The 13,492-nt window shown below is 52.5% G+C and overlaps 2 protein-coding genes across 6 annotated transcripts; both read right to left on the bottom strand.

Annotated features, from left to right (window-relative positions):
- Positions 1-210: 210 nt before the first annotated feature.
- S100A8 (S100 calcium binding protein A8) lies at positions 211-1,264 on the bottom strand. The gene is made up of 3 exons (XM_061405972.1): positions 1,159-1,264; positions 560-722; positions 211-409 (listed from the first exon to the last, which is right to left on the bottom strand). Exons 2-3 carry the CDS (start codon positions 698-700, stop codon positions 281-283), a joined length of 270 nt encoding a protein of 89 aa, XP_061261956.1. The 5' UTR covers positions 701-722; positions 1,159-1,264; the 3' UTR covers positions 211-280.
- Positions 1,265-6,735: 5,471 nt separating this feature from the next.
- Positions 6,736-11,697, bottom strand: LOC133240911 (protein S100-A15A). 5 transcript variants are annotated; one of them, XR_009734456.1, is made up of 4 exons: positions 11,592-11,697; positions 10,136-10,359; positions 9,062-9,207; positions 6,736-7,905 (listed from the first exon to the last, which is right to left on the bottom strand). XR_009734456.1 is itself a non-coding variant. In XM_061405900.1 (4 exons), exons 2-4 carry the CDS (start codon positions 10,283-10,285, stop codon positions 7,729-7,731), a joined length of 468 nt encoding a protein of 155 aa, XP_061261884.1. In that variant the 5' UTR covers positions 10,286-10,359; positions 11,592-11,697; the 3' UTR covers positions 6,736-7,728. The 5 variants fall into 5 exon arrangements, 4 of the variants coding, with proteins under 4 accessions (XP_061261884.1, XP_061261897.1, XP_061261903.1 ...); XM_061405900.1 differs by having other exon boundaries at positions 9,062-9,202; XM_061405913.1 differs by having other exon boundaries at positions 9,062-9,202; positions 10,136-10,296.
- Positions 11,698-13,492: the final 1,795 nt, after the last annotated feature.

Below are 13,492 nucleotides of genomic sequence, written 5' to 3'. Positions count from 1 at the left end.
AGGACTCAGGATTGTGGGGCTGGAAAGGCTCAGGAATCGCCTGGGAAGAACACGGGGAGGAGAGCAGACTGGTGGCAAGCACAGAGGGCTGCTGATAGATGGGTAGCGGGGGCAACACAGGTTCGTTTCTCTTCCTTTGGGTTTTCCAACCCTCCCTCCACCCCCACAGGAGCCTCATTCCACAAACAGAAAGCGCAATCAGGAGAGACCTGAGGTATCAACTATTTTATTACTCTGCAGGGACGAGTCCAGGGGCCTAGCCCCAGGCCCAATAGCTCTGCTATTCTTTGTGAATTTCTTCATGGGCTACCAGGCCCACCTTTATCACCAGCACGAGGAACTCCTCGAAGTTAATTCCACCATCCTGATTGATGTCCAACTCTTTGAACCAAGTGTCCGCATCCTTTTTCTGTGAAGATTGGAGAGAGAGAAGTCAGAGGGTAAAGATCTCAGGGAAGCTGAGGTATGGCTGTCTGTTCGGAGCCACGCAGGTGATCAGTGACCCAGGGCTTCATCAAAGCCAGACCGAGAACCCCAACCACACCCAGTCCCTCCTCACCTTCATAAATTTAGGACACTCTGTCTCTAACAGTTGCTTCAAGTCATCCCTATAGACGGCGTGGTAATTCCCTTTTTTCAGGGAGTATTTGTGGTAGACGTCAATCAGGGAGTTAATGGCACACTCCAGATCCGTCAGCATGGTGTCCAAGGATTTGCCCCACCTGGAAGACGGAGCACCCGGGCAAGCCCGAAGTGGGCAAGGTGCCTGTGGGGACACTCAGGAAGCTCCTACCCCAGGGGATGGCTTTGCCTTGGATGACACCATCCAAGTAGCTAAAGCCAGCAGAGGGCTATGGCTACAAGGGGAAGGGGTGGGATGATGTAGATGAGGGTGTGGGAGGTGGCAGGGTACCCAAGCACACACAGTGCCTGCCAGCTCTCCCCATGGCCTCATCCTCTGCCCAGGAAGGGCCCAAACGTGCCCTCACTCAAAAGTCCTAGAGCCCTCGGCCCCTTCTTCAACCCCAGGCTCATGTTCCTCTGGACCCTGTCCAGATACCAGCGAGCTTTCTCTCCCCTCCTCTGAGAAGGCTGCTGCACTCCTCAGCCCACCCCAGGGGAAGCCCTCAGTGACGGACAGACCACAGTTCCACTTACCAGGTCTCCCCAAAACAGAGTTGCCAAAAGACATGCAGGGCTCAGTGTCGGCTCCCTTTTATAGCAGCCAGGATTGGCCAGCTGCCCAGGGCCTCGGGCCACTCAGAGGCAGCTACTCCCTTCCAGTGTTGCTACAGCCTCAAGTTTCCCAACAAGGAGAATGGGGCAATCACCGTGCAGAATGAAAAGTCCTGAGGGGGAGCACAGGAAAGGTAGAAGGAGGAAGGCAAGTGCCAGGCAGTGATGCCCAGGAGGAGAAGCCAGGAAGAGGGCATGGTAAAGATTCTGCCTGTGGGCTGCTAGCGTCCCCTGGCATGGCCAACCATGGAAGCTCGCTCCTAAGTCCCTCCCACTGTTGCTGTGGTTATTTGCAAGGCTTCTCTGTGCATCTCGGAAATAGAACTGAAGTTGAATGCCTCATTTTAAGTGCATGCACATAAGCTCATTCCTCCACAGCATTCATCACATTGTCAAAAGGGTCCAAAGGCCTCCAACAGGTTAAGAACACTTGTCCTAGTTGCTGGGTTTTTAGTAATGGAAGGTAGAGTATTTCCATTATTGTTGTTATGTGTGTGGCTGGACTCAGTGGGGATGTGGGCTGCTAAGGGTTAAGTCCGTTTCTCTGCTGCTATCCCCACACCTTCACAACACCTCTGTTCTGTGAGGCTGGGGTGGGGCAGCACTGTGTCCCAGGAGATGGACTCTGGCTTGGGGTCCCCCTACGAGCATGAGGCACTGAGCCGCTGCATAAACAGCAGGGACCCTTCCATCCTCTCTGGAGTGATTATGTGCCTGTGACCCCAGGAGTCTGGGCTATAGAGGAAAACAACTCTGTGGGGGTGGGGAAAGAGGGCACTTTTGGAGAAGGCAGAAATGCTTCAACCCTAGGAGGTGGGCGATTCCCCCAGGATTTCAGGAGGAGCGAGTACTTCCCCCCAACCTGGGTTCCAGTGCTGAAGATTTGTGATCATTTCTCTTGTACAGAGTACTTGACATTCGTGTAACCTATTCAGACCCTCAGAACATGCCTATCAGAAAGTCGGGGCACAGAGCCCCCTCAATCTATACACACGGAAGCCGAGACCTAGAAAGGTGAAGCGGTTCACACAGTTTCGCAGTGCAGATGTGTCAGAGCGCAGACAGGATCCCGGGCTCCAGGGCATGATCTGATAAGAACATGACTCTGCTGAGAAAGCCCCTCCCATCTCTCCATCCTTCATGCATTGAACCAATATTTTCCTTATGCTTCTCCAAGACCTAAGCCATCATCGCCTCCTAGAGGAAGCAGATGGGATTAGCCTCTCTCTACTTCATGTTCCAGCAGCCCTTTGGGCTTTATTCTGTCATTAACTTTGTAGCTGGGTGACCTTGGGCTAATTACTTACCCTCTCTGTGCTTTAGTTAGCTCAATTATTAAATAGAGATTACAATAAAGTCTACCTCCAACCTATAGGAGAGAATATTTGCAAATCGTATATATGAGAAAGGGTTAATATCCAGAATACAGAAAGAACTCCTACAACTCAACTCAAAAAGAAAACCAATAACCCAATGAAAACTGAGGTGGGAGGGAGGTTCAGGATGGAGGGGATATATGTATATATGTATACATCTACTGCCAACAAAAACAGAAAATAACAAGTCTCGAAAGGGACGTGGGCACTGCTGGTAGGAATGTAAAGTAGTGAAGCCCCTGAGGGAAAATAATAGAGTGGTTCCTCAAAAAATTAAAAACCAAATTACCGTTTGATGCAGCAATTCCACTTCTGGGTATATACCCAAAATAATTGAAAGCAGAGTCTCAAAAAGATATTTGTACCCTCATGTTCACAGAAGCATTATTCACAACAGCCAAAATGTGGAAGCAACCCGAGTGTCCATCCACAGATGAATGGATAAATAAATGTGGTGTGTACATACAATGGAATATTATTCAGCCTTTAAAAAGGAAGAAAAATCTTGACACATGATACAACATGGGTGAACCATGAGGATAGACAGTGAAGTAAGACATTCAAAAAGACCAGTATCTCCATTTATATGAGGTACCTGGAGTAGCTGAACTCATAGAAACAGAAGTAGAGTGGTGGTTTCCAAGGTCTAGGAGGAGGGGGCTGTGGGGGTAATTATTTATTGGGTACAGGGTTTCAGTTCCAAGATGATGAGCGTTTTGGAGACCAGATGCACAACAAAGGGAATACATTTAACACGACTGAACTGGACACTTAAAGACTGGTTAGGATGGTAAATTTTATGTTAGAGATACATATATATATATATGACTTCCCTGGTGGTTCAGATGGTTAAGCGTCTGTCTACAATGCAGGAGACCCGGGTTCAATCCCTGGGTCGGGAAGATCCCCTAGAAAAGGAAATGGCACCCCACTCCAGTACTCTTGCCTGGAAAATCCTATGGATGGAGGAGCCTGGTAGGCTACAGTCCATGGGGTCGCAAAGAGTCGGACACAACTGAGTGACTTCACTTTCACTTTCATATTTATATAGCTCAGTCGTGTCCGACTCTTTGTGACCCCATGGATTGTAGCCCAGCAGGCTCCTCTGTCCATGGAATTTTTCAGGCAGGAATACTAGAGTGGGTTGCCATTTCCTACTCCAAGGTTATATAAATATATAAATATATATAACCACAATTTAAATATTTTAAAATCCTAAATGCTTCCACTCCCCCAAAATAAAATCTGCCTGATAGTGTCGTTGTGAGCATTAAAAATAGATGCAAAATATTTATGACTTGTGGGCTTTTATTAATCGATATTATATTTTAATTAAAAGTTTCTACACAAAAAAACACGTGAGGCTTTTAAAGCAGCACATAGTAAGCCAGCACTGTGTGAGCGTACACAGTGATCACTGCCCCGTCGATAAGTCCGACTCCCCAGCTGGGCTGTGAACCCTTGAGGACCCAGACTGGGTCACCTGTGTCTGCCTCCCTGGGACCCAGCTCAGTGTCAGCTATACACTATAACAGCAACGACAATCAACAAGAACAAACAATAGCAAAATAATGATTGGTATTTATTGGGCTCTTACCATGTGCCAGGAACCACTGTCATTGTTTAAGAGCTTTATTTACATCAATCCATTTAACCCTCATATAATCCAATGAAGTATGTTCTATCATAATTTCCACTTTACAGATGAGGGAACTGAGGCCCATAGAGACACAACGTTCAGAGCCTCAAATGACCTGGGTGACATGACCTACTGTGACATCATCCATTTCCTGCACTTGACTGGAATACCTCTCTGCCAATAAAGTGCTTCTCATCCTTCCTGACCCAGTCCAGGCACCATCTGCTCTGGTCCATTGCTGACTCTCTGTCCCCCACCTCTATCAACGCTGAGTGAATCCTCACCTCCATGCTACCAAGCTCTTCTGCATCACGCATTTGCTCTGCTATATTGGAGTTCATCTGTTTATTGCCTGTCTTTTCTTTGAGACTAAGGGCCCCTTTAGAGCAGAAACCCCATCATATCCTGGGGTCTGGTACATACTAGGTACTCAATTAATACTTACTGAGGGAATAAATGAATGAAGAATTGAACACTTGACCAAGCCCTTATCCCAGGCAGAAATTCCCTTTATCATACCCAGCCACTTTAAATTATAGTGTTTTGGGAACAAAGGAGGATATAGACCCACCCACCAAATACAGTCTGCCTTCCTTGATAGTCAACCTCCTGATAGGAAAATAGGGCTGTTTATGACGTCAAATATGACAAGTTTTCAACCAATGATCAAGCACTCGACACCTACCTTCGGTTGTCCAGGCCCACTTCTCAATGACCTGCACAATCACATCTTAGCCCAAACAGCACATCATATTTTCAGAGTGTTTTTGCATCCACTAACTCATCTGATAGCACTGTGAAGTGGACATCACAGATATAACTCTCCCTGGGTGACAGATGAGGAAACTGAGGCCTGAGGTCCTACGGGCTTTGTTTTGGTGCTTACATGCCAAAAGCACACTTTAGAACAAGCTGGCTTCTTCTGAGATTCTTCTTCCGGTTTGTTCACTAGCCCAGGATGGCATTCACGCTGACCTCTCTCAAGGAGGGTGATGGCGAGATTGACGGAGATGATGTTTTTCCAGGCCCCGACCCCTCAGGAGATGCCTGCCTTGAAGCCACTCCTGAGAACATCCGGGTGGAAACAGCTTCCTTTATCCAGAAAGGACAGAAAACAGGCCCCAGGTCCAGTGAGGGAATCATAAACCGTGATCCCCTCCAGCATCGGGTGTTGTCAGTGGAGCCTGCTGGTCAGCAAGGCCATGAAACATCGCCCCAGAAAAGCTCTCCCTGGACAGGCAGCCTTGGGGGCTTCCGGGAGAGCAGGAGCCAGGCTGAGCTGACCCGGAAGGAGATAGTGTCAGGAATTGGGCAAGCACAAGGGGAAAAAGGTAGCGCCTGTAATCAGACTGGCGGACATGGGGCAACCTGGGGGAACGGAACTTAGTCCTGTTTACAGGAAAGAGCTCAGTCTTGGCTGTGTGTCTCAACACCAGGCCCAAGCCAATGGCTGAGGAAATGAGGACAGAGCATGCAGGGCCGGTGGAGAAACCCCCAGGAAGGGACAGGAGGGCTGGGCTGAGCCGCCGCTTTGTAATCAAATGCCTGTGCAACCCGGTACATTTCAGGTGAGACAGGCAGGGAGGATCCACCTGGGCCTGGGGCAAGGGTGGCCTGCGTCACCCTGCCAACTGTCTCCCAGTCTCTGGATGTGACTAAGGGCCTGCACGAGGCAACGTAGACCCCGGTCATGGGATTCCAGCCCACAGGCCCCACTCCTGCACAGCCCCAGCTCCACTCTGTGTGCTGACGTTGGGCCATGTCACAGAGATGACAGGATGGGGTCCTTGTCTTGGAGGAGGATACAGACAGCCACACATAACCTCAGTGCAGCAGGATAAGCACTTCCACAGGGGAGGTCCAGAGGGAAAGTGGGGCCAGTGGCACTGACCCCTAGATGATGAGAATTGAAGATCAGCCAGTATGTGAACGTGGCGTCCACGGAGGGCCTGCTTCTGAGCGCCACTGATCAGGAACAAAGGCCTCCAGTTTGGCCTGCAGGGCGCTGCTCCCCATGTTTGGTTCACAGGTCCAGTTGGCAGAGGGAACCAAACCAAGTCCTTTAAATAACTTGATTGGGGTATCCAATCACCTGCATAGGGGTGCAGAAAATTACCCATCACTCTTTCAAATAACTCATTGTTTCTATCACAGTGCACTCAGGACATGGGTTCTCAGACCATCCTCAGAGAAGAAACCCACCAAGATGGACCCAGCAGGACCTAAAGGCAGACGAGACCCTCCCCCAAGAGACTGTGCATCAGCTTCCTGGGCTTCCAGGGAGGGACAAAAACAAACAACACAGAGAGAGGGCAGGGGCAGGTCTGAGCTGGGAGGGATGAGGGAGTCACAAATAGCCCAGAGTCAGAACAACACCCATATCCATCATCATTTATTTATTAACAAAAACAAAACCAAACCCTCCTCTCCCCAGGAAGCTTTCCCTGATTGATAGTCACCCACATTCCACTCATCAGTCTTCCAACTTTAAGTTTGACCCATCTCTGACTCAATGTCTGGAAAACCCACCTCACAATCTTCCCTCACCGACTGGCCATGGACCTGCCACCCATGCCAATTACCGGCATCATCTTCCCCACCCTGTCCTGGGCCCTTCCCAGTCCCGGCTGCTCCGCCTTTGTTGGGGCTCTCTTTTGAAGCTGGGAGAACTTCTTCCCTCGTGGCTCCTGTCCAATCAGGCATGTGTAGTGAATGAGTGACCAGAACATCAGTGGTGAGGCCTGGCTTCCTTGTCAGAGAGCTGACTCCCCGAGAGAAGAGACTCCACCCTCTCGGACAAAAAGCTGGGGGTAATGGCTGTCTCCCTGCTCAGAAAGGGGTGCCTGGGGGCAGGGGCTGTCTCCCCACTCAGACAGGGGTGCCTGGGGGCAGGGGCTATCTCCCCACTCAGACAGGGGTGCCTGGGGGCAGGGGCTGTCTCCCCACTCAGACAGGGGTGCCTGGGGGCAGGGGCTATCTCCCCACTCAGACAGGGGCTCCTGGGGGCAGGGGCTATCTCCCCACTCAGACAGGGGCTCCTGGGGGCAGGGGCTGTCTCCCCACTCAGACAGGGGTGCCTGGGGGCAGGGGCTGTCTCCCCACTCAGACAGGGGCTCCTGGGGCAGGGGCTGTCTCCCCACTCAGACAGGGGCTCCTGGGGGCAGGGGCTGTCTCCTCACTCAGACAGGGGCTCCTGGGGCAGGGCTGACTCCTCCCTCAGACAGGGGCTCCTGGGGCACAGACTACCCAAAATGACTGATCCTCAGAGTAGGACCAAATCTTTCTTTCTGGGCCCAGAGCAGATCCACGGAACCAGGAACTGAGCAACATCCAGAAGTCTTTACAAAGTTGCTTTATTCTCTTCCCTCACAGCGTTCACTGCACACACACACAGACACACACACTCACACACAGCTCTGTCTTCAGCTGCCCACAGCTAGGTCACACCTGGTCCCTAGACAGGCCCCCGCACTCCCCCTAATAGAGGCTGTGCTGGGTGCAGTAATGGGCACACAGCTGCCGGTGGTACTGCAAGTGGTAGTCCTTCACCAGCTTGCCCAAGATGTAGAGGAACTCCTCAAAGCAGATCTGGTTGTCCTGGTTCTTGTCTGCCGCCCGGAACAACTGTGTGATGTAGTACGGCTCCTTCCGGCCCTGAGGAGTGAGCAGAGGGTCAACAATGCACCCCAGCACCACCCTGCAGTGAAGGCCAGGCGCTCCTCGGCCTGCTGGTGGGAGGACAGGGGCAGTCGGTGAGAGAGTGTGGCCTGGCCCTGTCTGGAGGGGGGTTGCAGGAGACAACTCTTCATTCAGTCAGTGCCCAGGACCCTCTGTGCTGCAGAATGTTCAGGCAGCAGTGTCGGGGGCACCTCAGCTAACTGGACCTGGGGCTGCATGGGAGACAGAGAATACAGGCAGGGCTCCATGTGCTGGTTGACTGGGCACGCCCAACACAATTCACCTTTGCCCATCATCAGGGGCTCTGCGCTAAGTCGGTTCAGTCATATCTGACTCTGTGCAACCCCATGGACGATAACCCGCCAGGCTCCTCTGTCCATGGGGATTCTCCAGGCAAGAATACTGGAGTGGGTTGCCATGCCCTCCTCCAGGGGATCTTCCCAACCCAGGGATTGAACCCGGGTCTCTTGCATGGGCAGGCCGGGTCTTTACCACTAGCGCCACTTGCCTATCTCTCCACTAGCTAAAGTGCCAGCTCCCCTGCAGGGACAGCCCAGCCCAGGGGCGTCAGGGTAGAAGGCTATGCCTTCCTCCTCCACAGTGGGAGCCTCCAGGGCAGAGCCCCCTGCCCCTCATGTCTGCATCTCCAGAGCTACTGCTGGGCCAGCACCAGGTGGGGTCAGATATCTCCACGCAGTGTCATCTGCCTGGGAACTATTTAGGACTCTGTGCCCGTGTCACCTCCAGAAAGCACAAAAGACGGGAAAGGCCAGAGCTAGGGGCCCTGGAGTTGCTGGGACGTCCCAAGTAGGCAACGCTCAGGGCTGGCATAGGGAGGAAAGGGGCATTTGAGGTGGAAGGGACAGCAGGGAGGAGTCCAGCTCAGAGGGTAGGTGCAGGCAGGAGGCTCACTGAGCAGTGGGGGTGAAGCAGGTGTCAGCAGGATTTCATTGGTGGGCACAGGAAAGCTGGGGTGAACCTCTCAGAAAGCCTCCAGGAAGGAGGTCGCTGCAATTGTCAGCAGCCGTGGGCCTGGGAGCAGTCCTCATCCCTGTGGAAATTCTCCCCTTCCATCTCTCCCATGGCCCCACCATCTACTTATTGTCTTATCTCCTCCGCAAATTTGGTTGACCTGAGAAACGGGAGGCCTCCGGCCTGGGGCAGGCACGTCCGGCTTCCCTCCTCTCAGACCACGGCCCAGGCTGCTACGTTTGCCCAGTGAGTCCTCCAGTGCAGGTTCTGGGGTCCTTGCACAGCCGCATGACATTGGCAACTGGCCTTGGAAAGAAAAGGTTTTCCCAGAAACAGGGACTAGCCAGTCACCCTGGTCCCACTGCCCTGTGACTCTCGAGGCTGCACTCCAATAAACAGAGGGTGAGGCTCTCTCCTCCGACGTGTCCCAGAGGCCGGCAGGGGACATGAGATGTGACCAGGGGAGGTGCCTCTCCTGGAATGGAGGGCCTTGAGTTGGGCACCACCTGAAGTACTCTGGACGTGACAGTCCAGAGACCCCGGGGCTGGGCGCCAAGGGCCAAGAGACAGACACTTCCGCCAGCTTTGCAGTCCCCAAGGAGCTGGGTAGTCACAGGGCTGGGGCTGATGACAGAGGAGAGGCACAAGCCTGAGGAGGTGGCTGAGCCCAGCCTGAATTCCAGGGCTGGGCCCCCAGGCTGCTCGGAGGGACTCTGTTGGCCTCTCAGATGGGAGAGGAAATGACATTCCCAGCCCCGCAGGTTAGCAGCAGCCACCACAGCCCAAACTGTCCTCCACTGGGACCAGGAGGTGGATGAGAGAGGCTTGGATAGACCCCAGGAGAAGGGCCTAGGGTTCAAAGGTCAGGTGTGGGGCAAGGTCGCTGACCGAACTAGCTTGTGGGCAGAGGAAGGATTTAGGTCCTTTTCTTTCCAGAAGCAGGTCAGGCAGAAGAACAAACAGGTTTGGGGTTAGGACTGAGTTTCAGGGATTAGCTGTGTTTGGTCTGGAGTGGGGCCAGGCAGAGAGTTTCAGGAGAGGGAAGGACAGAAAATAAACCCAGGCTGGGCCACGCTTCTCCCACAAAACATCCTGCCCTCCACCCTCCCGCACGCCCCCTCCCCTAGCTGGAAGTGCTCCTAAGAGATGGCTTCCTGCACCTTCACCCACCCCAATCGCTTCCAGCCCCACAAGCAACCCCATACTTTATGTATCCGCACCCAGCCCCACGCACCAAGGTCTCCATGAAGCGGGGCACATTGTCCGTGAGCAGAGCCTTCAGCTCCTCCAGCGACAGTGTCTCTGCATCCCCTTCCCGGGCAGCGTACTCATGGTAGCAGTGGATGATTTGGAAGAGGGATTCCTCCACTGGTGTGTCCGTCATGGTGGCTGGGCCTGGGCCCAGGATGGGGGCAACTCAGGAGATGCAGGGGGAAGCACCTGGGGACAGTGGAGAATCTGGGGGCAGGGAGCACAGCAGAGCAGGCCAGGCAGAGGCCAGGCCACAACAGGTGGGTGCTTCCTCCAGGAATCTTCTGCCCACCTGTGTAAGGGCCCCTCTCTGCCCTCCCCACCTGACCTCTTGCAAACTTGGCTCAGCCTCCCTGCCCTGCAGGAAACTGCCACAAGCTCAGGACAGGGCTCTGTCCCTTCCCCAAGCCAGCAGCCTTCCAGGAGACAGGATCTGTGTCCTGTGTCCCACCCCCAACCATGCCCTCAGCTTAGGAGCCCTCAAAATCAAGAAATCAAGGAGCCCTCAAAATCAAGAATGAGAAGAAATTAGACTCTTGGAAGCAAGATGACATATCCCAATGGAAATATTTTTAAACCCCTTGAGAAGGCAAGATACCCACTACCATAAACTATTTTGTAACACAAACAAAATATCGAGATAACTGTCCTACCCAGAACCCCAGACGTGCTCAAATATTGTTTTCCTTTTGGGGCTTAATACAGACGGCACAGGGACCCTCATCTTGCTCCCACTCCTGCCCTGACTGGCCCTCTTTGAAGGGGTCTGTGTGCCATCTGCATGCCCCCGGGGCCCCCAGAGTCTCTGTGTGTGGGGCTGTTCAGTGCCCAGTGTCAGGGGCAGGCAGGGGTGCCGTGGCCTCTCCCAGTCACCCCAATCCCCATCCAGGTGCTCTACATGGGTGAAGGCAGGTGCCCTCAACCCCCTGCTCCCCACTTCCTTTAGAGATGAGAGCCCTGTTTTCAGGAGGCAGGGCTGTCCAATAGTATCAGCTGTCCTCCCTGGATTCTGGGCAGGTAAGATTCAGGACAACTGGTTCCAACTCTTAACAGAGTCAGCCAGGCCCTGGGCAAAGCAGTTTATGCACAGTATCCCATGCAATCCTCACAATGACCTTATAAAGCAGGCATCACGCCCCCACCCTATCTTCCTGAGGAGGAAACGAAATCCAAAAGGCCTAAGTAAATTTCCCCAAATCACACAACTGACCATTTGGAGCTGGAATCAGTCAGTGTCTTTGGGGTTATAAGACATGTTTTTCATTTGGAAGTCCTTAACCCTTTTGAGGCCACAGTATGCTATTGGGACATCCATCTACAAGGCACACATCCTCCAAAATGGGTAAGCAACTCCTTTCAGCTATCCTGGACCTGTGTAGGATATCCTGGACCCACACAACCCAGCCCACCCCCACAGCTCTCTCGGACCAGGCGCTGACCTGTTGCTGCTGGGGTGAGGCTGCTGCTGATCCACAGTCTTGATCTGTTTTATCCTAGAGACTCCTCGGTGCTCAGGCAAGAGGCAGTTGAGAGCAGGGGCTCCTCTGCCAAGTCCCACATCCTGCCCATCCTCAATGCCTCCAATTATGGTAGCCAGTGCTGTGACTCTTAACTGGTTCCTCAGCAGCACGACTGAGCCTTAATTGCATTCCTGAGATGACATCACAGGACACTGCTTTCTATGATTAACTCAGTTTCAGGGACCCACCTGCCCTCAGAGCCTGATCTAAAGCATCTCAGAACCACAGAAGATCATGTTATCCATCTCCCCACCTCAGAGCTCATCATCACAGCTCCAGGGCTCATTCGGGGTCAGACACACAACTTAAATACAACTTTGGGGATGTCCTTCCACAATTAGCAAAACCCCAAACTCCAGAGTCACGAAGCACATTCATTCATCCAACAAATATTTCTCAAGCAGTAGGCCCTCTCTAGGCAATAAAGAGTAAGACATGAGGCCAAGTCACAGGGTGGGGACGCTTGGAGGGGACAGAGTCACACACAGTCAGAGAGCACTGTGAACACTCCTAGTTTAGGGGCATAAACAGGGTACCCTGGGCACCCAAGGAGCACCTCTGCCTTCCTGGAAAGCTGAGGAAGGTTTCCTCGGGAGATGCTATTTGCCGTGGCACTTGAAAATATGGTTGCAAGGAGATGCATGGAGAACCAGGCACTCCAGACAGAGGAAAAGGCTTTGCCCAGGGGCAAAGGCTCAGGTGCATGAGAGAGAGTGGCTTGCTTGGGGGGTGAAGTCCACAGGGTATCCAATGAGCAGTTAGAAGAAACAAGACTGGAGAGGTAGGATGGAGACCAAATGTGAATGGCCCTGTGTGCCAGGCTAGAGCTGCAACTTTATCCTGCGCAAAGAAAGTAGCTGACGGGGGATTTTTAAATGGGTTGGGTGATGGGTGAGAGGTGACAGAAGTAGTAAGGACACCTTTATGACCAACCTAGATAGCGCAGAGACATTACTTTGCCAACAAAGGTCCGTCTAGTCAAGGCTATGGTTTTTCCAGTGGTCATGTATGGATGTGAGAGTTGGACTGTGAAGAAAGCTGACCTCCAAAGAATTGATGTTTTTGAACTGTGGTGTTGGAGAAGACTCTTGAGAGTCCCTTGGACTGCAAGGAGATCCAACCAGTTCATTCTAAAGGAGATCAGCCCTGGGTGTTCTTTGGAAGGAATGATGCTAAAGCTGAAACTCCAGTACTTTGGCCACCTCATGCAAAGAGTTGACTCATTGGAAAAGACTCTGATGCTGGCAGGGATTGGGGGCAGGAGGAGAAGGGGACAACAGAGGATGAGATGGCTGGATGGCATCACCGACTCGATGGAGGTGAGTTTGAGTGAACTCCGGGAGTTGGTGATGGACAGGGAGGCCTGGCCTGCTGCAATTCATGGGGTTGCAAAGAGTCAGACATGATTGAGTGACGGAACTGAACTGAACTGAACCCACTGCAAAGAGGGAGTGATCTACTCTAAAGGGGTCCTGACGTGTAAGCTTGGCCTCCATTCAGGTGCCATCTGGCTGACAGGTTCTTGAGTGACGGGTGAACTGCCTCACCACCCCCCCACCCCGACCCCAAGCCTTCTCTCTGCCAACCCCTTCCACTTCTGTCTCACCCATGCATCTTCCATGGGAGGAGTCACACAGGCTGATGAGTAAATCTTCCAGAAGGGAGCGCCAAAGGACAGTTAATTAACCAGAGATTGTGTCTTGGCATGCCTGAAGATTTGAGAGAAAAATAGGTATATAGTTAAAGCAAAATGTTTTCCAGTTTACAGGGTGAGCCTTCATCTGACCAACTTAATGATTTCCTGAGCAGACAAGTGGTTC

Source organism: Bos javanicus, chromosome 3 (assembly GCF_032452875.1).
Source record: "Bos javanicus breed banteng chromosome 3, ARS-OSU_banteng_1.0, whole genome shotgun sequence".
Lineage (NCBI taxonomy): Eukaryota > Metazoa > Chordata > Mammalia > Artiodactyla > Bovidae > Bos > Bos javanicus.
The sequence above is the reverse complement of the archived record's forward strand: the minus strand, read 5'-3'. Positions and strand labels throughout refer to the sequence as shown.